We start from the raw sequence: 26,646 nt of genomic DNA, 5'->3' as shown, positions 1-26,646 counted from the left end.
GGTTTGTAATGTTTCCGACGATATAGTCATTAAAAGAATTGGCAACAATTTCAAACGCATTCAAGAAGTTAATACCTAATGGTGTACTCGCGATCAATTTTATAATGCCCATGGGGCTGATATCAATGTATTCTGAAATATGTACGTGTGAATTAGGGCTCTTATGTAATGGGTGCTCGGTGCTCTCGGTGGCTACACTTTGGCAAGGGTTTAATGATATGATTTAACATTTGGAAATTTCGGCAATACATTTCTATACCTTCTTCACAATGTGGAGTCTGGGAACGGTGCGGCTGTGATTTCATTTCGCACTTGCAAAAAAAAAAATTAGAGCCGAGCTGCAGTCATTGCTAGTTACCTTTATTTACAATCAATAAATACACTTCTCTGAAATATTTATCCGTGGTAACCATGTCCGTGTCCGTAGCTGATGACTTTGTATCCATGCCCGTAGCCACCCTGACCATATCCTCCATAGCCACCATAGCCTCCGTAGCCTCCATAACCGCCGTAACCGCCGTATCCACCATAGCCACCGTGACCGTAGCCGCCATATCCCCCGTAGCCGCCGTAGCCGCCGTAGCCACCATAGCCGCCGTAGCCGCCGTATCCGCCGTATCCACCGTAGCCGCCGTAACCTCCATAACCTCCGTAGCCACCATATCCATGACCATAGCCATAGCCAGCCGCCACAACAGCGATGGCGACTGATAGAATCAGCAGTGACAACTGAAAAAAATAGGGGGTGGGGTCTGTGCTTACATCCTAAACTTCACAGCATGAATTTTTTAGATGTAACTCATTATTACAACTTCCTCATACCATCTACGGACAAACAATTACGCCTGCGTTGGACATGGAAATGCGAGTGCTGTTCTTGTCCTGAATTATTTGTGTATATTCGCATATGTAGCACTATGAAGTATAATTAACTGTAGATTCGAAGTGACGACGTTGGGGACAAAGAACGACGCCAGTACGACTAGCAACGCTCGTATTGTCAAGTCAAATGACTGATATTTGACGTGCAAACCTAGACAAAGATTCACCGAAGTATCAAAACTAACAGAAGAAGGAATGTCCAGGCTAGGAGCCAACGTTTTGACAAGAGGACTTGTATTCGTCAGCTCGTAACAATGAGAAGTCTCCTTGTCGAAAGATTGGCTTCAGTCTTGGACATCCATTGTTAGACCACTATAGATCTCATATGACTGTGCGCGTCAAGTTCAAATCGCCAACAGCGTTCCCTACGATGGCCTTCATGTTTCCGTTGTCACTCTGCGGTGCGGGGTATCCGAGTACGGGGCTTGCACAGCTGTCAGCCTGGAGGTGATGTCTTGACTCAAGAAGGCTGTAAGGTTCTTATATATACGCCATCTTGTGGAGCCAGTGTCAAGTCTTTCCACGCCCGAATACCCTCTCTCACTCGGCAATCCGAGACGAAAGGCCAGCTCAAAGACGTTTCAGGGGAAAGGAGCATAATACGGAAGCATTTTGGCCCGTATATGTTGCCCTACTTACTGCTTATTTGTTGTTTTGTCCGTCCTTCGGTTTCCAGAAACCCTGGGGAACGCCTTGTAGCCGTGTTTAAGAAAAAATGTAAGTGGCGAAAGGCCAGAAATCAGCAAGCGCCGTTCTAACTTCCGCTGCCGCGTTAACGTCGCCATTCAACTAATAGAGTACCGCCCCTCACGGCCACAGATCAAATATTCACTAGCAACGGGGCCAATATGGCGCAGCGATGACCGATTTCAGAAATGGTGCGCGCACCCTTTCACTTCGTTTCAAACATTTCTCCCTGATAGGATTCTATGAGGTGAGCAGCTTGAAAAGCAAGAGCTTTGTAAACCGCCACAGATATCCGGATGTATTCGTATTAGAGGACTATCGAAGCGATATTTTCCACTTTTACTACATTTTATTTATTTTCTTTTAAGGACGAAGACATTACAGAAAGGAGTGGGTTTTAGCAAATATTGCGTAAGTTAGCATGATTACAAGATTAAATGTTGCAGTGTTTGTTTTTTTTTCTTTTCTTTTTGTAATAAAGGAAGGTTCAAGCGCTTTGAACCCATAATAATGCTGAAAAGCGTCAGACTGGCCGAAAATAATTTGCTTATGATACTTTCGCATGCGAACCCGTTCCAGGTTTCAGTTGCCGAGGAGTTGGATGCGTGATGATGTAATCATAGACTGGTTCGCTCCATAATTGCGATGGTGGCAGTTGGCACAAGCTGAGTGCAGCTAACAGAAAGGCGGGTAGCATTCTCGCTCATTGTTCTTACGAGCAACGTCGTCAAACCTTGCTTTATTGTTACACGCCATCAGCAAATTTTGTTCTTTGTCTGCACGCAAGAAAGTGTCGATATTCCCAGGTCCGGAATCTCAATATCAAGTTTGGTGCGAAATTAATAATACCTTGCAAGTGTTTCCTGACCTTTATAATGGCTACGTGTCATCGTGTGGTAGAGTTCCGGCCTACAACTTATACAATATGTGTAAGCGGGTACTCCATTAAGTAATATCTTTGGAAGAGACAAAACCGAGGTAACGGACGCTCACAGTATGGGGGCGTGATCAAGGTACATGTATGCAGCTGATTAACACGACACTGCACTTGATTTAACTAACTTGCGTGTACAGCAGCGAGATGACGGCATCTATTACATTAAGTCATCCTTAGCGTAGAATGAGGTTGCCCTTCGGATATCCCTCGACATCTTTTAGTAACACTTTGAATGAAACAAACGGTGACGAAACAAGGTGTCTTCTACCACAATACGATATAATAACAGCGCACCAGCGGACAGAGGACTGACATGAAGACATGAGAGATGAACACAAGCACAAGCCTGTCACCCACATTGCTTCAGCCTTCTGTCGCTGGCGGTCTCTAACCTGTTCTTACTCCTTGTGATTTCGCAGAGGAACATTCAGTCACATAGTCCCGAACGGTCATACAGTCTTGGTGTCTTGAAGAAGTGCACCAGCGTTTTATTGACCTTCTGCAAGCAAGAGCACTTCGGCCAGGGTACCCAAGATCCGATACGGTTTCAGAATCCAGGGCCAGTGTCTCAGATACCGTCTCCTTCTTTCTTACCTTTCTTTCTCCTTCCGCAAGTTTAACTAGAGAAAACCGTGCGTGTCAATTATTAAAGCCCCTGCCTTTCCTTCATCATTATCAGCAGCAGCCTATATTTATGTCCACCGCAGATTGAAGGCTTCTCCCTGTGATCTTCAATTACACTTGTCTTGCGCTAGCTGAAAACAACTTTCGCCAGCAGATTTCCTAACTTCGTCACCTCACCTAGTTTTCTGTCATCCTACACTGCGCTTTTCTTCTCTTGGTACCCATTCGGTAAGTCTAATGGTCCACCGGTTATCCATCGTACGCATTACATGGCCTGCCCCGCTCAATTTTTTTTCTCTTAATGTCAATTAGAACATCGGCTATCCCCGTTCACTCTCTGATCCACACCGTGACCTGTCTCTTAACGTTAGGCCTATACTATGTTTCGTTCCATCGCTCTCTCTGCGGTCCTTAACTTGTTCTCGAGCTTCTTTGTTAACCTCCAAGTTTCTGCCCCATAGGTTAGCACCGGTAGAACGTAATGATTGTACACTTTTCTTTTCAACGACAGTGGAAAACTCCCAGTTAGGTCTTGGAAATGCCCGCCGTATGCACTCCAAGCTAATTCCATTTTTCTGTAAGTTTCCTTCGCATGATCAGGTTCCCCTGTTAGTAATTTACCTAAATAAGCGTACTCCTTTACAGACTGTAGATGTTGACTAGCGATCCGGAATTCATGGTTCCTTTACAGGCTATTGAACATTATCTTTGTCTTCTGCATATTAATCTTCAACCCCACTCCTTTCCTTACCCTTCTCCATATCATTGCGTGCGTGTGCGCCTTCAAAACATACCGATCACGAGGTCCAAAATCGTAGGAGACGGCTGCATTCTTATATGACCTCTGTTCTTATAATAAAAATTTGAGCCACTTCCACGCTTGTGAAATTTCATGAAACAGCGGAGCTCTGCAAGCGTGGATGTATAGCGTAATGGGAATGAGGCTCGCCTTCGGACCGTGAGTACACGGGTTCAAGTTCCACCTCTTTCTCTCTCTCTCTCTTTTTTCCCCCTTTGTGTGTTTCTCTCTCGCTCTCGTTTTCCCTTTCTCTCGTCCATAGCTAGTTGCGTTACAATCGTCGGTACAACGCAATAATATAGTTCCCATAAATGCATGTTCTGCAAGAGTTGGTGTATAGCCTTGTGGTTATGACGCTCGCCTTCGGACCGTGGGCACCTGGATTCGCATCCCTCCTCGCCAAGAAATATTATTTTGCTTTATTTATTTATTTATTTCACTCTCTGTCTGTCTCTCATTCTTTCTCTCTCTGCACCCCCTTTTCCTCATTTCACGCTCTCTCCACTTCGCTCGAAACTGCGAATACCATCGCACCGAAGGGATCAACCTCGACCTTAAACAGCTCCGCTGTTAAAACGTATCAGCCGGTTTTTCTTTCGTAAATGAATCTTTACAAAGGAAGTTTCCGACGGTGGTGAATTCCATGAAATCCGTACGGCGGCTTCATTTATACTGAGAAAATTTTACTGTTCCCCTTTATTTTACAAATTGTTTTCGCGAACGATGCTAGACGTGAGTTACGGGCCGAACAATATAATGTGATATCGATAAAGCGAGAAATGAAAAGATTTTCATGAAAAGCCTGATGTCGGTTTTTCTTTAGCAGGGACGGCAAATATTACGACAACTGTCTATGATGGTTCCCGCTACAGAAACACTGTTTAAGCGTAATGGACATGATCTCCAATAGCAAAACAATAATCCTGTTTTTAATGGGTTAAAGACAAGCAAAGAGAAAAACAAAAGAAGTGAGAAAGGCATAGAGGCGAACGGTACAAAACTCCGGTTAGCTACACTGCATTGGGCAACGGGGGACGAATATGCAGAGGAGGTAGCACAGACACATGATGTCAGCCTTTCACCTCACAGATTGAGAGTTAACACTAGTCAATGCTTAAGTCGATCGCTTGTGCAGGCTTGTTGTCCTCAAGAATTGTGACAATATTTTCATAGCCCTCTGCTGCGATAGCTTTACAGGTCGGTATTCCGAAATGGTTTGTTCTGAGTGATCGTCTCTGTACTCCGTATCGACGACAGTCGCACAAAACGTGTCCATGGATCTCCTCGATCTTTTTGTAATAATGTGGCTCTGGATATATGAATAGATTTTGATGTTTGTAATTGAAACGGCGGAGATGACTGCTAAGTACCGGGGGAAAGAAGGCATCACGACCGTGTCTGCCATTTGCGCTTACTTCCATGGCTAACTCGACGGAGTTCGAAGAAAATACCTTCGCGGTCTCTTTGCAATATGACAAAGGGTTGCGTGTGAGTTCGTGTTACGTAATTTTCACGAGAATGTCATTTGAATTTGGTGGTCTCTTTCGATAGATAAAGCACTTCTGCTACGCGCGATCAAACTTTGAGCTTTCTCACTTTCACAGCGGTACTTCTCAGAGCCACTCAATCCACAATTTTCGCAGTAGTAAATGTTTCTCTCTATGCTCTGTGTTGCCTCTCGCGACCCTTCGAAGAGAGTGACACGACACCAACGCTTTCCTTCGGCAGCCTGCGAATGACCTCATTTCTGTAATACACCCTCAAGCCGATATCGTCGTCCCGTTCATATCACCTCGGTTAAGCTGCACTCTATATTACTGATAGCTACTTTTGCAACATTCTCAAACATACAAGTTTGTATGAATATATTCAAAATTTTTTCCCTACGTGCGCACTTAAAAAGATTTTTCGAAATCTTCAAAGGCTGAATTCCAAAAGGTTTTCGTTTTTCAGTGCTATTTCTCACGGCCTAGCAGCCTTCGTTTTTATACAGTATGATTAGCAGCGGGATTGGCTGGAATTTGCTTTTACAAACAGCTCTAGCTAAGAGTTTTCGCGCTTATTAAAAAAAATCCTGATGTTAACGCTTTTGGTAAGACCTGGTGACATTCAAGTTGTCCATATATTTGTTTGCTTTAAATGAGTCACCTGGGTCTGAAAAGCACTCAGGTTTCTGAGAGCTAGCGTGTCGTTCCATTCCCGCAGAGTACAGTAGCCGTGTAGGCGGCATTCACAGCAAATTTTACAAAAATGTCATGGAAAAGGGCAGGATTTTCTCATATAGCATACAAAACAGTCGAATCAAGGCAAATTACCCTCGTGGGTAGAATACTCGATACAATCGGCCAAAGTTGCGCGCCCATGCTATGCGGAACGTTAAACCTTCCGCCGCCGCCGTAGCAGAGGCTCCGCACGTGATCTAGCTTTACACGTCACTCGGGTGCTGGCTGTAGACGGCGCCAGGGTAATTTAGACTCGCGCCGTATACGGCAAGTGTGCACTACATCGTCCCAGTAAATAAATGTGGCATGAAAATAAACAAGAGGTAGAGCTAAAAAAAAAAAAAAAAAACTAGAATCACGCGCCCGCCTGTGTCTAGAACCGAATCACGTTACACTTGTCAATGCTATCTTCAATGCAGAATGACAATTCAGAATGCAGTGAAATGTTATACAGGCCTGTAAATACTTGCACAATGTCGCATGAAACTGCTTTTCGGGTGCACGCAACTGCACGTGTTATAATTATTTTTTTTTCCTGAACTGGCCGAAGCATAAGTTTCCTGTTACCGTTGTTCAGCGAGCGACAAATTATGTGCACGTCACATTTTCTCGCAAAGTTGTAATGTCATTTCGTCGGACGTACTTATGCCACCAATTTACTTGACAGGATAAATCGTAACTAGGTGACGGAATGAACATGCGCAGAACCGCAAATTACAATTACAGCCGGCGTATAGGGTTTCAACATAGATTCCTTTGCTTTGCTCACACCCTTTTTTTTTTTTTTGAATCTTTGAAGGCTTCGATGGTGCTCAACATAACATAATCTTTGCGTTTTTTATATTCTGTACCACATTTAGCGAATGCTGGAGGCATCGTGCTGAATGTTTTTCTGTTTTGGTGAAGTAGATTGAAAAGAAGCAGTACAAGCAAGGACACGAGAGAACGAAAGACGCGAGCAGATATTGTTCTCAGCTAACTTTTATTGGCAGCACGAGGGCCATACATATCATCACAGTCAAATCATTTAAAAGAAACCCGGATAGTACATAAGGTATACAAAAATCTGCATGAATATCAGTCTACGGCAAGAACGCTAAACGATAAATCATCAAGTAAATGCTAAAAACATGCCGAAAAACAAGTGATATACAGCGAGCGTCTGCCTGCACGACTGGTCTGCACAGAGTGTCCTTAAACTGCGGTGAAATTTAAGCAGAAAACAGAATAGTGACATGCACAGTCAATGGAAAAAGCACAATTAAGATTATCCTCTGAAGATGTCAGGGCCTGTGTTCACATAAAATTGCTTACATTAGACCTGTTTTTTTAAATATATATAATGTTCAGTAGATGTTAGCGCCTTTAAATGGAGGCGACTACTCCTTCATAGGAATTCACAATGATGGCAACAGATGTAGAAACAATTACATAAAGATGCACTGAAACCTCAAGTCAACTCACATAAATAGGTCAAACAGACTTAATATTAAAGTCAGGTTACATAAATAACTTAACAAGAATGACTCCGAAAGTCAAGTCACGTAATTACACAAGAAACACCTCGCGAAAAGCGAGTCATAAAAACAAAACAGTGAAACCACTAAAACACAATGTCATATCATACAACTACACTAACAGTCTGGTCACAGAAGAAAATACAGAAAAATTAGTAGCCCTTCCCCTGTAGAGAAATGGGGATCAGCGAAGATTGTGTATTTCTTCGGTGTTCCTCCGAACGAATTGCACTGGTGAGTACCATGTTGTGCTCGAACAACAAGTGGTCACACGTACTGCAGCTGGCTTCGAAGTTTCGGTTGAGAAAATCGCGTTGAAACCTGGCCGTGGCACCGAGGAAGTTGGCGCTAGCGTTGCAGAGGCATTCACCACCGTTGTCGGGTTCCTGGAGGGCAAGACTACGCTGACGTTTGGCCTCAACATCGCGCTCCTGCAGCTCGGGGTCGGCGGCTCTTCGGCGACGTTTGGCCTAGGCTTCGGAAGCCCTCACGCTAGAATCGGAAGTCGACGACGAGCCCTTTCCCGAGCATGTTCATTCTGGATTGATTTCCATAAAGTAGCTTCAAAATTAAATCTGTCCGTTGCGTAAGACACAGGAGTGGGCCGTCCAGCGGGCCAGGGCCATTGCCGAGGATCTCGAAAGATTTTTCTCCGGCGATGGACCCCTGGCAGCCTAGCCCCGGGCACCAACAGCCTTAACCGCTGGACAAATAAATTTTATTCCTATCCTATCCTATCAATGACTCATACCCCCTTAAGCAATAGCTAATACCCCCGTAAACACGGCTTCCCCACTACGACGACAGAACACAAGTGAAATTCTACGATGGAATGATTAGCGGCAACGCAGCCTGCTTCGGAAGCAGACGACGATGACGACGAACGCGGCAGCAGGGGCACGAGCGCGTGTCGAGCACGAGTGCAAACCGAGGGGCGCCAACGAGCCAGCTGCAGAAGATGACGACGACGCTCAAGCCATTGCTGATGACGATATCCGAAATCTGTGACTTGTAACAAGCTTCGCTTGAATAAGTTCGCAGGCAGGCACATGAAGGGAGGCACAAAATGGAACGATTCAGGTCCCATAAAACACATGGTCTTACGTATGCTGCCAATACACCGTATATTTACAATAGATTAAAAGAACCTCACTGAATATTTACCTAAGACGTCCCTCACTTCCAGAGGTCTCTGGAGGGCCCTTAAGGATCCTGTTTGAGATGAATATTTGGGCATTGATCTGGGACCTTTCTGAGGCGGAAAGGCTTTGGGTACAATGTCAATAAATCATGTAATAAGCGCTGTTTCTCAGTGTCGTGCCGCGAATATTATAATAGAATACACGGTATATGCTGTATATTGGCGTGTAATACTTCATGTGCAAAGAGGAGAGGTTCTGCCACTAATACCAGCGCGTGTGTCTTAAACCGAAGCCTTACAAAACAGCCAGTTTGGTATTGAAAGCTTGTACGAACCATGTGGGTGCATTTATTTTTTCACTAAACTTCGCAACCTTTTTTTTTCTTTTCACTACGTCACAATGCTCAGATAAACGCGTAGTATCGTCTTACGTAAACGTCGTCATGTGATTTCCTTGCTCTAAGTTAGACGCCTCACTCAATTCGTGGTAGTGTGATATTTGAGGACGTCGTATTTCCTCAAGAGGCTTAGCCGCAGGTCAATGAAGTTCACGCTAACCCAAGAGCCCGGCACCAGAATAGTATGCAGAACCACGTGCCGGGAAGCCACTAGCAGGATAACGGGAGAACGGGTGAGTATGTTGAACCAAACACGCAACCTATTTGGCGTTTCGTGACTTGAACACCTTTAAGCGATGAGAGCTCACCGTTGGCGGTGCTAGTAGCAACCAAAATTATGCTCGCAATAAATATAGACTGAACATTTTCAATCAAATGCCTTTTATGCAGTCCAATTCCTATCCGTCTTTTGCACTATTTCAGGAAGTGTACTAGACCGATCCCGAAGGCCGTGTTACCTGTTACGCACGGACGAAGACAAAGGAAGATGATGACTTCATATTCTAGCACACTTTTTGTTTTAGAAAAAGAAAGGAGACACTACCGCCGCACGTGTTCTCACGAAAGCCAATGACTGCGCTGTGCTGCTGCCTAAATTGCAAGTAGGTGGGTAGCGACACCTTTTCAGTGAAAAATAAACGGACTTATCATTTGTAATGTTTCCGACGACAAATTCATTAAACGAATTGGCAAAGATTTTTAAGTTAATATCCAATGATGTACTCGCGATATATTTTAAATAGCCCACGGGGCTGAGATCAATTTATTCTGAAATATGTACGTGTGAATTAGGGCTCTTATGTAATGGGTGCTCGGTGCTCTCAGTGGGTACACTTTGGCAAGGATTTAATGATACAATTTAATAATTGGCAATTTCGGCAGCATTTTTCTATAAATTCTTCACACTGTGGAGTCTGGGAATGGTTCTGCTGTGAATTCATTTCGCACTAGCAAAAACAAGGCGAGCCGAACTGCAGTCATTGCTAGATACCTTTATTTATATATACAATCAATAAATACACTTCTTTGAAATATTTATCCGTGGTAACCATGTCCGTGTCCGTAGCTGATGACTTTGTACCCATGCCCGTAGCCCCCGTGACCGTATCCTCCATAACCACCATAGCCTCCGTATCCTCCATAACCGCCGTAGCCGCCGTATCCACCATAGCCACCATGACCATAGCCGCCATATCCCCCGTAGCCGCCGTAGCCGCCATAACCGCCGTAGCCGCCATATCCGCCGTAGCCGCCATAGCCGCCGTATCCGCCGTAACCTCCATAACCTCCGTAGCCACCATAGCCATGCCCATAGCCGTAGCCAGCCGCCACAACAGCAATGGCGACTGATAGAATCAGCAGTGACAACTGAAAAAAAAGGCGGAAATACTCAATTAAAATCCTAAACGTCACAGCACAAATTTTTGAGATATAACTCATTATTACAACTACTTCATGCCATCTACGGACAAACAATTACGCCTGCGTTGCACATCGAAGTGCGAGTGCTGTTCTTGTCTGAATTATTTGTGTATATGCACATACATAGCAGTATAAAGTATCACTAACTGTAGATTCGAAGCGACGACGTTCACAAAGAACGGCGCCAGTACGACAGTAACGCTCGTCTTGTCAAGTCAAATTACTGGTATATGACGTGCGAACCAGACAAAGATTCACGGAAGTATGAAGACTTGAAGTGCTCAAAACTGGCAAAAGAAGGAATGTCCAGGCTGGAGCCAACGTTTTGACAAGAGGACTTGTATTCGTCAGCTCCTGACAATGAGAAGTCCCCTTGTCGAAACATTGGCTTCAGCCTTGGACATGCCTTGTTAGACCCGTATATATCTCATATGACGTGCGCGTCAAGTTCAAATCGCAAACAGTGTTCCCTACGACGGCCTTCATGTTTCCGCTGTCACGGTGGGGGTGCGGGGTATCCAAGTACGGGGCCTGCACAGCTGTCGATTTCCAGATGAACTCCTGACTCAAGGAGGCTGTAAAGCCCTTATATATATACCCCAGCTTGTGGAGCTAGTGTCAAGTATTTCCACGCCCGAATACCCTCTCTCACTCGGCAATCCGAGAAGAAAGGCCAGACAGACAGACAAAGAACTTTAATGGAGGTCCTGAGAAGCTCTGTTGCCCCCTCTCAGGGAGGCGACGAAGCCGCGGGCCGCACCCACGTCGGGACGGGGAGACCAAGCTCCAGCGCCGCATCGTGGGCTCTCTGGACAGCCCAAAATTGGCGTGAATGGTCGGAGCTCCGAAGAGCAGAGCTCCACTCCTCTGCAGTGCATCGATGCGGGCCCCTCTGTAACGAGGGGCATCCCCAGAGCATGTGTTCCAAAGTACTACATTGTCCGCAGCTAGGGCAGTCTGGACTAAAGCAGTCTGGATTGATGTAGTGGAATAAATTCAGGTTGGGATATGATCCCGTCTGAAGCATGCGTAGTGTGACAGCTTGAGGTCTGGTTAGTGTCCCGTGTGGGGGAGGGTATAGTCTTCTACCAAGGTAGTAGTGTTTGGTAACCTCGTTGAAGGTGGAGAGAGTGTCACGGAACTCGACGAGCCCAGAATCGACGGAACCTCGACTTGCAGTGGCGTCCGCACGGAGGGTTAGTTCGCGCGCTTGGACGTGTGCGATGTCATTGAGGTTGCGGAGGGAGTCGAGTTGGGGTTCGAGATGGGCCGGGAACCACGTGATTGTATGTGGCTGGATGACTTTGCCTTGGAGAATTCGATGAGCTTCCTTGGCGATGGCACCAGAGGCAAATGCCCGAACCGCCGCCCTCGAGTCAGTAAATATTTCAGCTCTCTCATCGTCGAGAAGTGCAAGAGCGACCGCAGCCTGCTCTGCCCTAGCCGGGGTGCTGTCTCTGATGGAGGCCGCACAAGTGACGTGCCCGTCGTGATTGACCACCGTTGCGACGAAGTCCGATGTGTGCTCGTACTGGGCCGCGTCAACGAAAGTGACCGTGTGAGGCGAGGCTTTTATGCTCCGGAGCAATGCCACAGCCCTAGCTTTGCGCCTGCTCGCATTGTGTTGTGGATGCACGTTTTTGGGAAAAGGAGCAACCGTAATGTTGTCCCGTAGGTAATCTGGCATTTCACATGTGCGTTCCATCGCTACAGTGGAGCCGATTCCTAAGATCGCGAGAATCTCCCTCCCAGCAGGGGTGCTAGAGAGTCGTGATACTTGAGCCGTTTCCTGAGCTTCGATGATTTCATCGAGTGTATTATGTACACCTAGTTGAAGAAGGCGGTCCGTGCTGGCGTTTATTGGTACTCCTATCACTTTTTTGATGCTTTTACGGATGAGTGTGTCCAGCTTGTGCCTTTCAGAAGCGTACCACTTGTGCATTGCAGCCACGTAAATTATGTGACTCATTAAGAATGCGTGGAATAGCCGTAGGAGATTGTCCTCCTTTATACCGCCCCTCTTGTTGGAGATTCTATTGATTAATCCAATCATGCACTCCGTCTTGGTCGTGATTTTTCTGAGCGTCGTGATGTTACCTCCGGTGGACTCGATGAACATTCCCAGCACCTTTAGGGTGTCGACCCTAGGAATGCTCGCCCCGCTTTTGGTGTGTAGTTCTATGTCAACTTCGTCCAGGGGCTTCCAACCCCTGGGTTTAGGACCTTTGCGGACCGGTCTGTAGAGTAGTAGTTCAGACTTCGTTGTCGAGCATCGTAGGCCTGTGCCATCGAGGAAGGTTTCAGTACGGTCGACTGCTTCTTGTAGGCTGGATTCCACTTGCCCTTCGCTGCCGCCGGTGCACCAGATAGTGATGTCATCGGCGTATATCGTGTGGTGAACTCTTTCGATTCCCGACAAGGATACCGACAGTTGCCTGAGGGCTAGGTTGAACAACAGGGGCGATAGCACTGCTCCCTGAGGCGTGCCTTTCGGTCCGAGTGAATACTCTTCTGATTTCTGGTCTCCAAGCTTTAACGTGGCTTTGCGGTTCTCCAGGAATGATCTTACGTAACCGTGAAAGGCTTGTCCTAAGTTAAGATCCGAGATGGATTCCAGAATATGTCGGTGTGATATGTTGTCGAATGCCTTCTCTAGGTCAAGCCCGAGAATTCCCCGCACGTCTCTCGTATCTTGGTCTATGATTTGAGTCTTGATTAATTTCATTGCATCTTGTGTCGAGAGGCCTGGTCGGAAGCCCACCATGTTGTAGGGAAGGAGACCGCTCCGTTCGACATGCTTAGAAATCCGATTGTGAATTACGTGTTCCGCTACCTTTCCTACGCAGGATGTAAGGGAAATCGGTCTGAGGTTGGATAGGTTTGGAGCTTTGCCGGGCTTCGGAATGAGGATTACCAGAGCCTCTTTCCAACCTCGTGGGACTTCACCTGTTTGCCAGGCCTTGTTGATTTCTTCTGTAAGCCACGCTATGGAGTCGTCGTCAAGGTTTCTAAGAGCCTTATTGGTGATTTGATCAGGCCCTGGCGCGGACCTGGCATTGAGGCAGTGTAGGGCCTCCCTGACCTCGTAGACTTTGAAGGGGGCGTCCAACTCTGGGCACGAACCGCCCCTATACGTTGGGTAGTCGTCTGGGTTGGCCAAGCCCAGGGGGAGGTACCGGCAAGCGAGGTTATCCAGGGTTTTCGACACGTCTTCTTGGCGAGTGGTCTCATGTACGATTCTCTCTAGTACTTTACTTTGGTTGGATCTAGCATTGGTTGCGTCTAGGAGGTGCTTGAGGAGATTCCACTTGGCGCCCACTCTCATTTGTCCGTCAACCGAATTGCATATTTCATCCCACTGCTGTTGGCTTAGTACCCGACAGTGCTCCTCAATGGCTTTGTTAAGCTCTGCGATCTTTTTTCTAAGCCGCCGATTTAGCCTTTGCCCTTTCCACCTGTTCAGTAGCGATGTTTTTGCTTCGAGTAGGTGTGCCAGCCGACTATCCACCCGGTCGACTTCGAGGTTGGTCTTTATCTTCCTAGTCGCCGCTTTAATATCTGCCCTGAGCTGCTCGGTCCATTGATCCAGGTTAACTATCGTGCTCTGGTGCTCTTGCTGGCAGCGCGTTTTCCGGATTTTTCTAAAGGCTTCCCAGTCATTAAACACAAATTCACGTAGAGGTTTACATCCAACCTCTAGGGTTGTGACCAGAATGTTATGATCACTTCCTAGATTCTCGTTGAGATTGGTCCAGGAGGCCGATTTGAAGCCCCTGACGAAGCACAGGTCGGGAGTAGTGTCGCGCGTACAGGAGTTTCCGGTTCTTGTGGGGAACGCCGGATCTGTGAGAAGGAGGAGGTTGTGGTTGGTTGTGACCTGCCACAAGTCTATCCCTTTGAGGCGGGACTGGGGATAGCCCCACGCTTGGTGCGGGGCGTTGCAGTCCCCTGCCACCAGTAACGGACACGCCTTGGCCCGGCTCACTGCCTTATTGATGATGTTGGTAAATCTCTGTTTATGGTCGTTGGGCGAGCTGTACATGTTGAGGATGAAGATGCTCTCTTTGAGGTACCTCCCAGGAATAATTTCAATGAGCAAATGCTCGACCTTGTTGGAGTTACAGCCAATGTCGTGTATGATAAAAGTGAATTGATTGGCTACCAGGGTACTGACGCCTCGTTTTCCTACCTCCTGACATGTGTGTGCTGTATAGCCGGGTATTGACACCGTGTTTATGAGAGTTTCCTGTAGTAGAATGACGTGTGGCTTTTTTACTGTGGACCGAATGAACTGTTGGAGGACATTCCTTTTGGTTGGAAGCCTCTGCAGTTCCATTGCCATATTTCCATATTATTTTGGTGTACCGCCATGTTGTGTGTTAGTGTTGACACCAGTCTGGTGTCCTTGCATCAGGCACATGTTCGAGACTGCCGTCTCCAGCTTGTCGCACCTGGCCACTAGGGTATGTATTGCCTCTACAACCTTGTCTAATACAGCCTCAAGCTTGTCTAAACGGCTGTTGGTGGCGTTTTCGAATTTGTCAAGCGGTTGGAGAGGGCGCTTTTCGACTGTCCGCCCGCCAGAGATAGTGCTCTCTTTTTGGTTTGACCATTAACCACAGGTTCTGCGACTGGAACTTCTACTGGAATCACCGGTTCTGCTACTTGAACTTCTATGGTATCCTCGACCACAGGGGTAGGCGGCAGCGCAGATTGACTCGTGCACTCTTCTCCCGTCTTCCGATCGTCTTTTTTGAGTGCGGCTACTTCAGACCGGAGCTGGTCAAGTGCCTGCTTTAGTAATCTGTTTTCCTTTTCTAGTTGTGTGATTCTATTATGCTCTGGAGATGGACCCCCCGTTACCTTTTTCGGTGGGGGCGGCGGGTTCCTGACTCGGTCGGCCCAGCTGGATCCCGGACTGCCGCCGCCGCTGCTGCTGCTGGTGTGCGCCCGAACGCGAGAGCGAGACCGCCCTCTGGAGCCGGATCTGGTTCGCGAAGCCGTGCGTCTCCGGGAAGTCGAGCGCTCCGCCGAGCGCCCGCGGGATCCGCCGCAGGTGCAGACGCGGTCACGTGAACGACTCCGTGACGTGGAACCTCCGATTAGCGCTGACTTCAAGGGAGCCGGCGAATTCGTCAGCCGGACTGTTTGCTTGTTTTGTCGTCGTCTTCTACGGCGTCGACGGACTACGTAGGGCATCTGGTAGCGTTGCTTGCAGGCCTTGTCTGCCGTGATGTGAGGCCCTCCACAGAGGGTGCATTTGGGAGAACATATGTGATTATCTTCGGGGTTGTTCATACCGCACCCCCTGCAGATGACATTTTCCGGTGCCGGACAGACATCGGCTCGATGACCTAGTCTACCACAGACGTAACAGATGTCGGTTTGGCGGCGGTAGAGTGAGCATTTCATCAGGCTTGGGCCGCATTTGATGTAATCGGGCACTTTAAGGCCGTCGAAGAGAATGATGACGGTGCTTGTGTTCTTAATTCGCCGCACCTCGAGAGCGCTTGGGTTCTTGGGCTGGATGATGAGGCGCTGTAATTCTTCCTGCTCTATGGCGGGATCGACGCCGTGGATGACCCCCTTGCATGAGTTCTCGGGGGCGGCGAAGTAAGCATTAAGCTCGTAGTTGGCTTCGCCAATGGTGATTGCCTCCACCCCTGCGTACGCCATGGCGTTACTTCTCAAGGGGGTGCTCACGATCATGATGTTTTGCATCATGTTGGGGCATATGATGTCCTCCGTGATATCAATCGCTTGTAGGTTTGCGGCGACGGTTAGGGCTTGGGCGACCCTAAGATGTCCCACCTTCTTGATGTCCAGGCCTCCGCGGGGGCGAACAATGACTCGAATGTGCTCCCTTGGCAAGTGGGGCAGCCTCGAAGCAGTAGTGATACGTTTCTTCACACTAGCCGGAGTACGGCTTCGTTTCTCGCCACGTGATGCATGCGAGGCGCGGTCACCTTGCCTGGGCGCGTTCTTCGTAGCAGACTTGCGCTTGCTGACCGCCGTAGTCCATCCGACGCTGTTTTCAAACTCATCGGAGGAGATGTCCTCCCCTTCCACGGTGATTTGCATGGCCGTCGCCATCGTGACGACGCCGAGCGCGGATCCGCCGGAGAGCGCTAGGCTTAGCGCGCCCGCGTCGTGGTCACACTGACAGTCCTCTTGAAAATGGGGAAAAGTCCACCCACCGTAGCAAACTTGGTATCAGCGTGATCCTGAGAACGTTAGGCGTCGAGTGACACCAACTTTTTGACGCTGTGAGCAAAATATCCGGTCGAAAACATGTCAAGAAGCGGGAGCCGAAGTTCCCACGTCCGCCGAAGAAAGGCCAGCTCACAGACGTTTCAGAGGAAAGGAGCATACGACGAAAGCACTCTGGCACGTATACGTTGCCCTCTTTAGTGTTATTTGCGGTTTTGTTCGTTTCCATAGGCCCCGGGAAACGCCTTGTTGTCGTGTTTAAGAAAAAAAAATAGGAAAGTGGCGAAAGGCGAGAAATCAGCAAGCGTCGTTCAACTTCCGCTGGCGTTACCGTAGCCATTCAACCAATAGAGTACCGCCCCTCACGGCCACGGATCAAATATCTGCTGCAACGGGGCCAATGGCACAGCGATGGCCTGTTTGGGAAATGGTGCGCACGCCTTTTCAGTTATTTTCAAACAGTTGTCCCTTATACAATAGTATGAGGCGAGCAGCTTGCAAAAGCAAAACCTTTGTAAATGACCACAGATGTCCGGATGTATTCGCATTAGAGAAGTATCGGTGTGACATTTTCGACTTTCACTTCATTTCATTTATCTACTTTCAAGACCGAAGACACTACATAGAGGAGTAGGCTTTAACAAAATATTGCACAAGTTATCATGGTTACAAATTTCAATGATTCAATGCTTGTGTTTCTATCTTTACTTTGAATGAATTAAGGTTCAAGGTTTTGAACCCTTAAAATATGCTGGCAAGCGTCAGTAGTGCTCTCAGTAATTTATTTATAATACTTGTTCATACGAACCAGTCCAATCTCGTTTCCGAGTAGTTAGATGCGTCATGAAGCAATCAGGCACTGGCTCACTGCATAATTTCGATCACGGCTGCTGCCACATGCGAGTGCAGCTAAAAGAAACGCACGCAGCACTCTTCGCATATTGTACTTACGAGCAACGTCTTCAAACCTTGCATTATTGTTACATGACGTGAGAAAATTGTGTTCTATGTCAGGACGCAAGAAAGTGTCGATATTCCCAGGTCCGCAATTTCAAGACCAAGTTTGGTATCAAATTACTAATACTTTACAAGTGTTTCCCAACCTTTATAATGGCTTCGTGTCATCCTTCTAAACGCGACAAGCGTGTGGTAGAGGTCCTACAATGTCTACAATATGTGCAAGTCGGTACTCCATTAAGTAATATCGTTAGAAGAGATACAAAACCGAGGTGACGGACACTCACAGTATTGGGGCATGATCAAAGTACACGCATACCACTGATTAACACGACGCTCGCACTTGATTTGACTAACTTGCGTGTACAGTAGCGAGATGACGGCATCTATTATATCAAGTCAGGCTTAGCATAAAGTGAGGTTGCCCTTCGTATATGCCTCGACATTTTTGAGCGGCACTTTGAACGAAGCAATGGGTGACCAAACAAGGTGTCTTCTATTACAATACAATATAACAGTGTACCAGCGGACAGAGGACTGACATGAGAGATGAACACAAGTACAAGCCTATCACACACATTACTTCAGCCTTCTGTCGCTGGCGGTCTCTCACCTGTTCTGACTCCTTATGGTTTCGCAGAGGAACATTCAGTCACATAGTCACGAACGGTCATACAGCCTAGTTGTCTGTCTTGAAGAAGTGCATCAGCGCTTTATTGACCTTCTGCAAGTAAGAGCACTTCGGCCAGGGTACCGAAGATCCGATATGGTTTCAGAAGGCAGGGCCAGTGTCTCAGATACCGTCTCCTTCTTTCTTACCTTTCTTTCTGCTTCCTCGAGCATAATTACAGCCAACCAGGCTTGACCATCATTACATACCCTTTCTTTCCTTACCCTTCTCCTTCTCAGCGTGTGCGTGTGTGACTTCAAACATAGCGAGCACGAGGTACAGAGTCGTTATAGAAGGGTGCATCCGTAAATGACCTCAGTTCTTATAGCAAGAACACGTTAGCAAGTTTTCCTTTCGCAGATGAATGTTTACAAAGGGATGTAATTCAGAATTACATGTTCTTGGGTGAGTTGGTGTTCGCTTAACGAGATCGTAGTAGTGCAAAAACCCGTAAAAGAAAGAAAGATAACAGTGAGAGGTACGAAAGGAAAGGCGAGGGCTAGTCTGTGTGTATATATATATATATATATATATATATATATATATATATATATATATATATAAAGCACTCGTCCTTCCTTTCCTCTAGTCCCTCTAATTGCTACCTTTCTTTTACTGGCTTTTTCACTACTAAGGTTATGTTTACACAGGAGGGAGTTTCCGATGATTATGAATTCTATGAAGTCCGTACGGCAGCTTTAATTCCACTGACAACATTTTAGTGTTCCCATTTCTTTTACAAAATGTTTTCGCAAAGGATGCGAGAGGTTGTCTATTACGGGACGAACAACATAATTTGAGATAACGCGAGAGATCAAACAATTTTTTGTAATTATGTAATTTTTAGTTGGGGACCTGATGTCGGTGTTTTTTTAGCAGCCAACAAATTGGCCCTAGAGATAGCAAATATTACGTCAACGGAATATTTGTCAACGTAACGTCACTGTGTAAGTGTGATGATGAGCGTGATCTTCAATACGCAAAACAATAATCGTGCTTTTAAGGCGTAAAAGGCAAATGTAGAGAAAAGCAAATGAAATTATAAATGCAGGGAGGCTATCCGGCACAAAGCTCCGGTTAGCTACACTACACTGGGCAATAGAGGAGGAAGGTGCAGATGGGGTAGCACAGACATACGATGTCAGCCTTTCACAACACGGAAAAAAAAGTTAACACTAGTCAATGCTAAAGTCCATCGCTTGTGGAGGCTTGTGTCCTCAAGAATTGTGACAATGTTTCCGTAGTTCTTTGCTGCGACAGCTTCTCAGGTCGGTATTCCGAAATGGTTTGTTCCGGCAATGCTCTACCACCAACGCGAACTCAGACAGTCCCGAGCTATCGTCTGTGTACGCTGTATCGACGACAGTCCCGCAAAACGTGTCCCTGGATCTCTTTGATCTCGTTCTAATAATGTGGCCTTGGATATACAGAATAGATATTGATGTTTGTAAATGAAATGGCGGAGATGACTGCTAAGTATACAAAGCGAAAGAGCGCATCACGACTGTGACTGCCATTTTCGCTTACTTCCAGGGCTAACTGGACGGAGTTCGAAGGAAATATCTTCGCGGTCTCTTTGCATATGACAAAAATTTGCTTCTGAGTTACCGTTACTTAATTTTCACGAGATTTGCTTTTGAATATGGTGGTCTTTTCCGATAGATAAAGCACTTCGGCTACGCGCGATCAAGTTTTGAGCTTTCTCACTTTCACAGCAGTACTTCGCAAAGCCACTCAATCCATAATTTCCGCAGTAAATGTTTCTCACTATGCTTTGTGTTGCTATCGCTATCCTTCGAAGAGAGTGACACGACACAAACGCTTTCCTTCGGCAGCCTGCACATGACCTTATTTCTGTAGATTTAGGTGTACGTCGAAGAACCCCAGGTGGTCCAAATTTCCGGAGTCCCCCACTACGGCGTGACTCATAATCAGATCGTAATTTTGGAACGTAAAACCCCAGATTCTTTTTTACTCATTTCTGGAATACGCCCTCCAGCCGATATCGTCAACCCGTGCATATCACCTGCGTTAAAGCTGCGCTCTTTATTACTGATAGCTACTTTTTGCAACGTTCTCAAACCTAAAAGTTTGCATGAATATACTTTTTTTCGCTACGTGCGCGTGTAAAAACAATTTTAGAAATTTTGAAAGGGTAAATTCGTAAATTTTTTTCATTTGTCAGTGCTATTTGTCATTCCCTGGCAGCCTTCGTTTAAATACAACATGATTAGCAGCGGGATGGGCTGGAATTTGCTCTTACAAACGACTCTAGCTAAGAGCTTTCGCCCTTATTAAAAAAAATCCTGATGTTAAAGCTTTTAATAAGACCTGGTGACATTGACGTTGTGCATATAGTTGTTTGCTTTAAAATGAGTCATCTGGGTCTGAAAAACACTCAGGTTGGTGAGAGCCAGCGTGTCTGCCCATTACCGCAGAGTACCGTAGCCGTGCTGGCGGCATTCGCAGTAAATTTTACAAAAAATGTCATTGAAAAGGGCAGGGTTTTCTCATATAGCATACAAAACAGTCGAATCAAGGCAAATTGCCCTCGTGCGTAGAATACTCGATACAATCGGCCAAAGTTGCGCGCCCATGCTATGCGAAACGTTAAACCTTCCGCCGCCGCCGTAGCAGAGGCGCCGCACGTGATCTAGCTTTACACGTCACTCGGGTGCTGGCTGTAGACGGCGCCAGGGTAATTTAAAATCGCGCCGTATACGGCAAGTGTGCACTACATCGTCCCAGTAAATAAATGTGGCATGAAAATAAACAAGAGGTAGAGCTAAAAAAAAAAAAAACTATAATCACGCGCCCGCCTGTGTCTAGAACGGAATCACGTTACACTTGTCAAGGCTATCTTCAATGCAGAATGACAATTCAGAATGCGGTGAAATGTTATACAGGCCTGTAAATACTCGCACACTGTCGCGTGAAACTGCTTTTCGGGTGCACGCAGCTGCATGTGTTATAATTATTTTTTTTTTCCTGAACTGGCCGAAGCATAAGTTTCCTGTTACCGTTGTTCAGCGAGCGACAAATTACGTGCACGTCACATTTTCTCGCAAAGTTCTGATGCCATTTCGTCTGACGTACTTATGTCACCAATTTACAGTTGACAGAATAAACCGTGACTAGGTGACGCAATCAACATGCGCAGAACCACAAATTACAATTTCAGGCGGCGTAGGGTTTCACCATACATTACCGATCGTATACGTTTGCTTTGCTCACCCCCTTTTTTGAAAATTTTGAAGGCTTCAATGGTGTTAAATATAACCTAATCTTTGCGTTTTTTATATATCTGTACCGCCTTTAGCGAGTGATGGAGGCATCGTGCTAAACGTCATTCTGTTTTGGTGAAGTAGATTGAAAAGTAGCAGCACAAGTAAGGACTCGAGAGAATGAAAGACGCGAGCAGATATTGTTCTCAGCTAACTTTTATTGGCAGCACGAGGGCCATACATATCATCACAGTCAAATCATTTAAAAGAAACCCGGCTAGTACATAAGATATACAAAAATCTGCATGTCATATCAGTCTACGGCAAGAACGCTAAACGAGAAATCATCAAGATAAAATGCTAAAAACATGCCGAAAAACAAGTGAAATACAGCGAGCGTCGGCCTGCACGACTGGTCTGCACAGAGTGTCCTTAAACTGCGGTGAAATTTAAGCAGAAAACAGAATAGTGACATGCAGAGTCAATGGAAAAAGCACAATTAAGATTATCCCCTGAAGATGTCAGGGCCTGTATTCACATAAAATTGCTTACATGTGAACTGTTTTTTTGAATATATAATGTTCAGTAGATGTTGGCGTCTTTAAACGCAGGTGACTACTCCTTCATAGGAATACACATAATGATGGCAACAGAAGTAGACAAAAATTACATAAAGACGCACTGAAGCCTCAAGTCAACTCACATAAATAGGTCAAACACACTTAATATTAAAGTCAGCTCACATAAATTAGCCGAACCACAAGTGGTCCCACGCACTGCAGCTGGCTCCGAAATTTCGGTTGAGAAAATCGCGCTGAAACCTGGCCATGGCACCGGGGAAATTGGCGCTAGCGTTGCCGAAGCGTTCACCACCGTTGTCGGGTCCCTGGAGGGCAAGACTACGCTGACGTTTGGCCTCAACATCGCGCTCCTGCAGCTCGGGGTCGGCGGCTCTTCGCCGACGTTTGGCCTAGGCTTCGGAAGCCCTCACGCTAGAATCGGAAGTCGACGACGAGCCCATTGCCGAGCATGTTCATTCTGGATTGATTTCCATAAAATAGCTTCAAAATTAAACATGTCCGCTGCGTAAGACAATCAATGACTCATACCCCCGTAAGCAATAGCTAATACCCCCGTAAACACGGCTTCCCCACTACGACGACAGAACACAAGTGAAATTCTACGATTGAATGATTAGCGGCAACGCAGCCTGCTGTGGAAGCAGACGACGATGACGATGAACGTGGCAGCAGGGGCACGAGCGCGTGTCGAGCACGAGTGCAAACCGAGGGGCGCCCACGAGCCAGCTGCAGAAAAGATGATGACGACGCTAAAGCCAATGCTAATGATGATAACCGAAATCTGTGACTTGTAACAAGCTTCGCTTGAATAAGTTCGCAGGCAGGCACATGAAGGGAGGCGCAAAGTGGAACAATTCAGGCCACATAAAACACGTGCTTTTACGTATGCTGCCAATACACCGTATATTTACAATAGATTAAAAGAACCTCACTGAATATTTACCTAAGACGTTCCTCGCTTCCAGAGGTCTCTGGAAGGCCCTGAAGGATCCTGTTTGAGATGAATATTTGGGGCATTGATCTTTGACCTTTCTGAGGCTGAAAGGCTTTGGGTATAATGTCAATAAATCATGTAATAAGCGCTGTTTCTCAGTGTTGTGTCGCGAATATTATAATAGAAGACCCTGTATATCCTCATCCGCGTGACCACAAGTGCATTGCGAACTGTTCAGAAGAGAAGTTAGAAGCTGATCGTGATGGTGGGCGAACTATTAGCGCATGCAGCCTGCCAATAGCAAATTGATCTTAGAGGTGAGAAGAGTCTTTATGTTAGAAGGAAATTAAAGTCATGATAACGCATGTCTCGAGCACACGAGATTTTTTCGTAAGAGCTATTTGCTATTGGCTGGCCACCTATGCTAATAGTATGTCCAACATCACGATTAATTCCATAGAAGAAGCCATAAAAATGTCTAGAGTTAAAATTCAAGTTTTGTAAATAAGGTCCATGATTTTCCTGCTCCGCCTTGATTTAAGCGCTTTCCGGTGCAGGACGACATTTTCAGTGTAGAAAAAAATAAGCTACTTTTATATTTTAACGTTATCTATATATCTCTTAATCTCTGTGGTGTTCCAAACATCCATGGCCCCATGGCGACCTTGTTTTCTTTACTTGTCTCTCAAAAGCCCCATTGGCGGTTGAAGAAGGAGTCCCATTGGCGTGTAATACTTTATGTGCAAAGAGGAGAGGTTCTGCCACTAATACCAGCACGTGTGTCTTAAACCGAAGCGTCACAAAACAGCCAGTTTGGTAAAACTGAAAGCTTGTAGGAACCATGTGGGTGCATTTATTTTTTCACTAAACTTCGCAATCTTTTTTTCTTTCACTACGTCACAATGCTCAGATAAACGCGTAGTATCGTCTTACCTAAACGTCGTCATGTGATTTCCTTGCTCTAAGTTAGACGCCTCACTCAATTCGTGGTAGTGCGATATTTGAGGACGTCGTATTTCCTCAAGAGGCTTAGCCGCAGGTCCATGAAGTTCACGCTAACCCAAGAGCCCGGCACCAGAATAGTATGCAGAACCACGTGCCGGGAAGCCACTAGCAGGATACCGGGAGAACGGGTGAGTATGTTAAACCAAACACGCAACCTTTGGCGTTTCGGGACTTGAACACCTTTAAGCGATGAGAGCACACCGTTGGCGGTGCTAGTAGCAACCAAAATTATGCTCGCAATAAATATAGACTGCACATTTTCAATCAAATGCCTTTTATGCAGTCCAATTCCTATCCGTCTTTTGCACTATTTCAGGAAGTGTACTAGACCGATCCCGAAGGCCGTGTTACCTGTTACGCATGGACGAAGACAAAGGAAAATGATGACTTCATATCCTAGCACACATCTTTTTTTTTTTTAGAAAAAGAAAGCAGACACTACCGCCGCACGTGTAATCACCAAAGTTAATGACAGCTTTGTGCTACTGCCCGACACCTGTACAGCGACACCTGTTCAATGAAAAGTAAACGTACTTATCATTTGTAATGTTTCCGACGATAAAGTCATTAAACGAATTGGCAAAAATTTTAAAGTTAATATCTAATGATGTACTCGCGATCAATTTTATAATGCCCACGGGGCTGAGATCAATTTATTCTGAAATATGCTTGTCTAAATTAGGGTTTTCATGTAATGGGTGCTCGGTGCTCTCAGTGGCAACACTTTGGCAAGGATTTGATGGTATGATTTAATATTTGGCAATTTCGACAGCATTTTTCTTTAACTTCTTCACAATGTGGAGTCTGGGAATGGTGCTGCTGTGAATTCATTTCGCACTAGCAAAAAAGAAGGCGAGCCGAACTGCAATCATTGCTAGTTACCTTTATTTATATATACAATCAATAAATACACTTCTTTGAAATATTTATCCGTGGTAACCATGTCCGTGTCCGTAGCTGATGACTTTGTATCCATGCCCGTAGCCCCCGTGACCGTATCCTCCATAACCACCATAGCCTCCGTATCCTCCATAACCGCCGTAGCCGCCGTATCCACCATAGCCACCATGACCATAGCCGCCATATCCCCCGTAGCCGCCGTAGCCGCCATATCCGCCGTAGCCACCATAGCCGCCGTATCCGCCGTAGCCACCGTAACCTCCATAACCTCCGTAGCCACCATAGCCATGCCCATAGCCGTAGCCAGCCGCCACAACAGCAATGGCGACGGATAGAATCAGCAGTGACAACTGAAAACAAAGGCGGAAATACTCAATTAAAATCCTAAACGTCACAGCACAAATTTTTTAGATGTAACTCATTATTACAACTACTTCATACCATCTACGGACAAACAATTACGCCTGCGTTGCACATCGAAGTGCGAGTGCTGTTCTTGTCTGAATGATTTGTGTATATGCACATACATAGCAGTATAAAGTATCAGTAACTGTAGATTCGAAGTGACGACGTTCACAAAGAACGACGCCAGTACGACAGCAACGCTCGTCTTGTCAAGTCAAATTACTGGTATATGACGTGCGAACCAGACAAAGATTCACGGAAGTATGAAGACTTGAAGTGCTCAAAACTGGCAAAAGAAGGAATGTCCAGGCTGGAATCAACGTTTTGACAAGAGGACTTGTATTCGTCAACTCCTAACAATGAGAAGTCTCCTTGTCAAAACAGTGGCTTCAGTCTTGGACATCCCTTGTTAGACCACTATGGATCTCATATGACGTGCGCGTCAAGTTCAAATCGCAAACAGCGTTCCCTACGATGGCCTTCATGTTTCCGTTGTCACTCTGCGGTGCGGGGTATCCGAGTACGGGGCTTGCACAGCTGTCAGCGTGGAGACGATGTCTTGACTCAAGAAGGCTGTAAAGCCCTTATATATAAGCCAGCTTGTGGAGCTAGTGTCAAGTCTTTCCACGCCCGAATACCCTCTCTCACTCGGCAATCCGAGAAGAAAGGCCAGCTCACAGACGTTTCAGGGGAAAGGAGCATACGACGAAAGCACTCTGGCACGTATACGTTGCCCTCTTTACTGTTATTTGCTGTTTTGTTCGTTCCCATAGGCCCCGGGAAACGCCTTGTTGTCGTGTTTAAGAAAAAAAAAGAGGAAAGTGGCGAAAGGCGAGAAATCAGCAGGCGTCGTTCTAACTTCCGCTGGCGTTACCGTCGTCATTCAACCTATAGAGTACTGCCCCTCACGGCCACCGATCAAATATCTTCTGCAACGGGGCCAATGGCACAGCGATGGCCTGTTTGGGAAATGGTGCGCACGCCTTTTCAGTTATTTTCAAACAGTTGTCCCTTATACAATGGTATGAGGCGAGCAGCTTGCAAAAGCAAAACCTTTGTAAATGACCACAGATGTCCGGATGTATTCGCATTAGAGAAGTATCGGTGTGACATTTTCGACTTCACTTCATT

The 26,646-nt window shown here is 46.3% G+C and overlaps 1 protein-coding gene across 7 annotated transcripts; it reads right to left on the bottom strand.

Annotated features, from left to right (window-relative positions):
• Window positions 1–337: 337 nt before the first annotated feature.
• Window positions 338–26,064, bottom strand: LOC125943064 (neuropeptide-like protein 31). Of its 7 annotated transcripts, none has more exons than XM_049661405.1 (3): window positions 25,989–26,064; window positions 10,326–10,575; window positions 338–497 (listed from the first exon to the last, which is right to left on the bottom strand). In XM_049661405.1, the coding sequence occupies exons 1-3, from the start codon at window positions 25,998–26,000 to the stop codon at window positions 397–399; spliced, it is 363 nt and encodes a 120-aa protein (XP_049517362.1). In that variant the 5' UTR covers window positions 26,001–26,064; the 3' UTR covers window positions 338–396. The 7 variants fall into 7 exon arrangements, with proteins under 7 accessions (XP_049517362.1, XP_049517367.1, XP_049517364.1 ...); XM_049661410.1 differs by having other exon boundaries at window positions 10,353–10,575; XM_049661407.1 differs by having other exon boundaries at window positions 338–647; window positions 10,494–10,575.
• Between the last annotated feature and the right edge of the window lie 582 nt (window positions 26,065–26,646).

Source organism: Dermacentor silvarum, chromosome 2 (assembly GCF_013339745.2).
Source record: "Dermacentor silvarum isolate Dsil-2018 chromosome 2, BIME_Dsil_1.4, whole genome shotgun sequence".
NCBI classification, from domain to species: domain Eukaryota; kingdom Metazoa; phylum Arthropoda; class Arachnida; order Ixodida; family Ixodidae; genus Dermacentor; species Dermacentor silvarum.
The sequence above is the reverse complement of the archived record's forward strand: the minus strand, read 5'-3'. Positions and strand labels throughout refer to the sequence as shown.

Excerpts from the sequence above, each read along its gene's own strand:
- LOC125943064 (XM_049661405.1), bottom strand. Across the intron at positions 498-10,325 it reads AGGATACGGAGGCTATGGTG|GCTACGGAGGCTATGGTGGC; the intron begins GTTATGGAGGAT and ends GCGGTTATGGAG.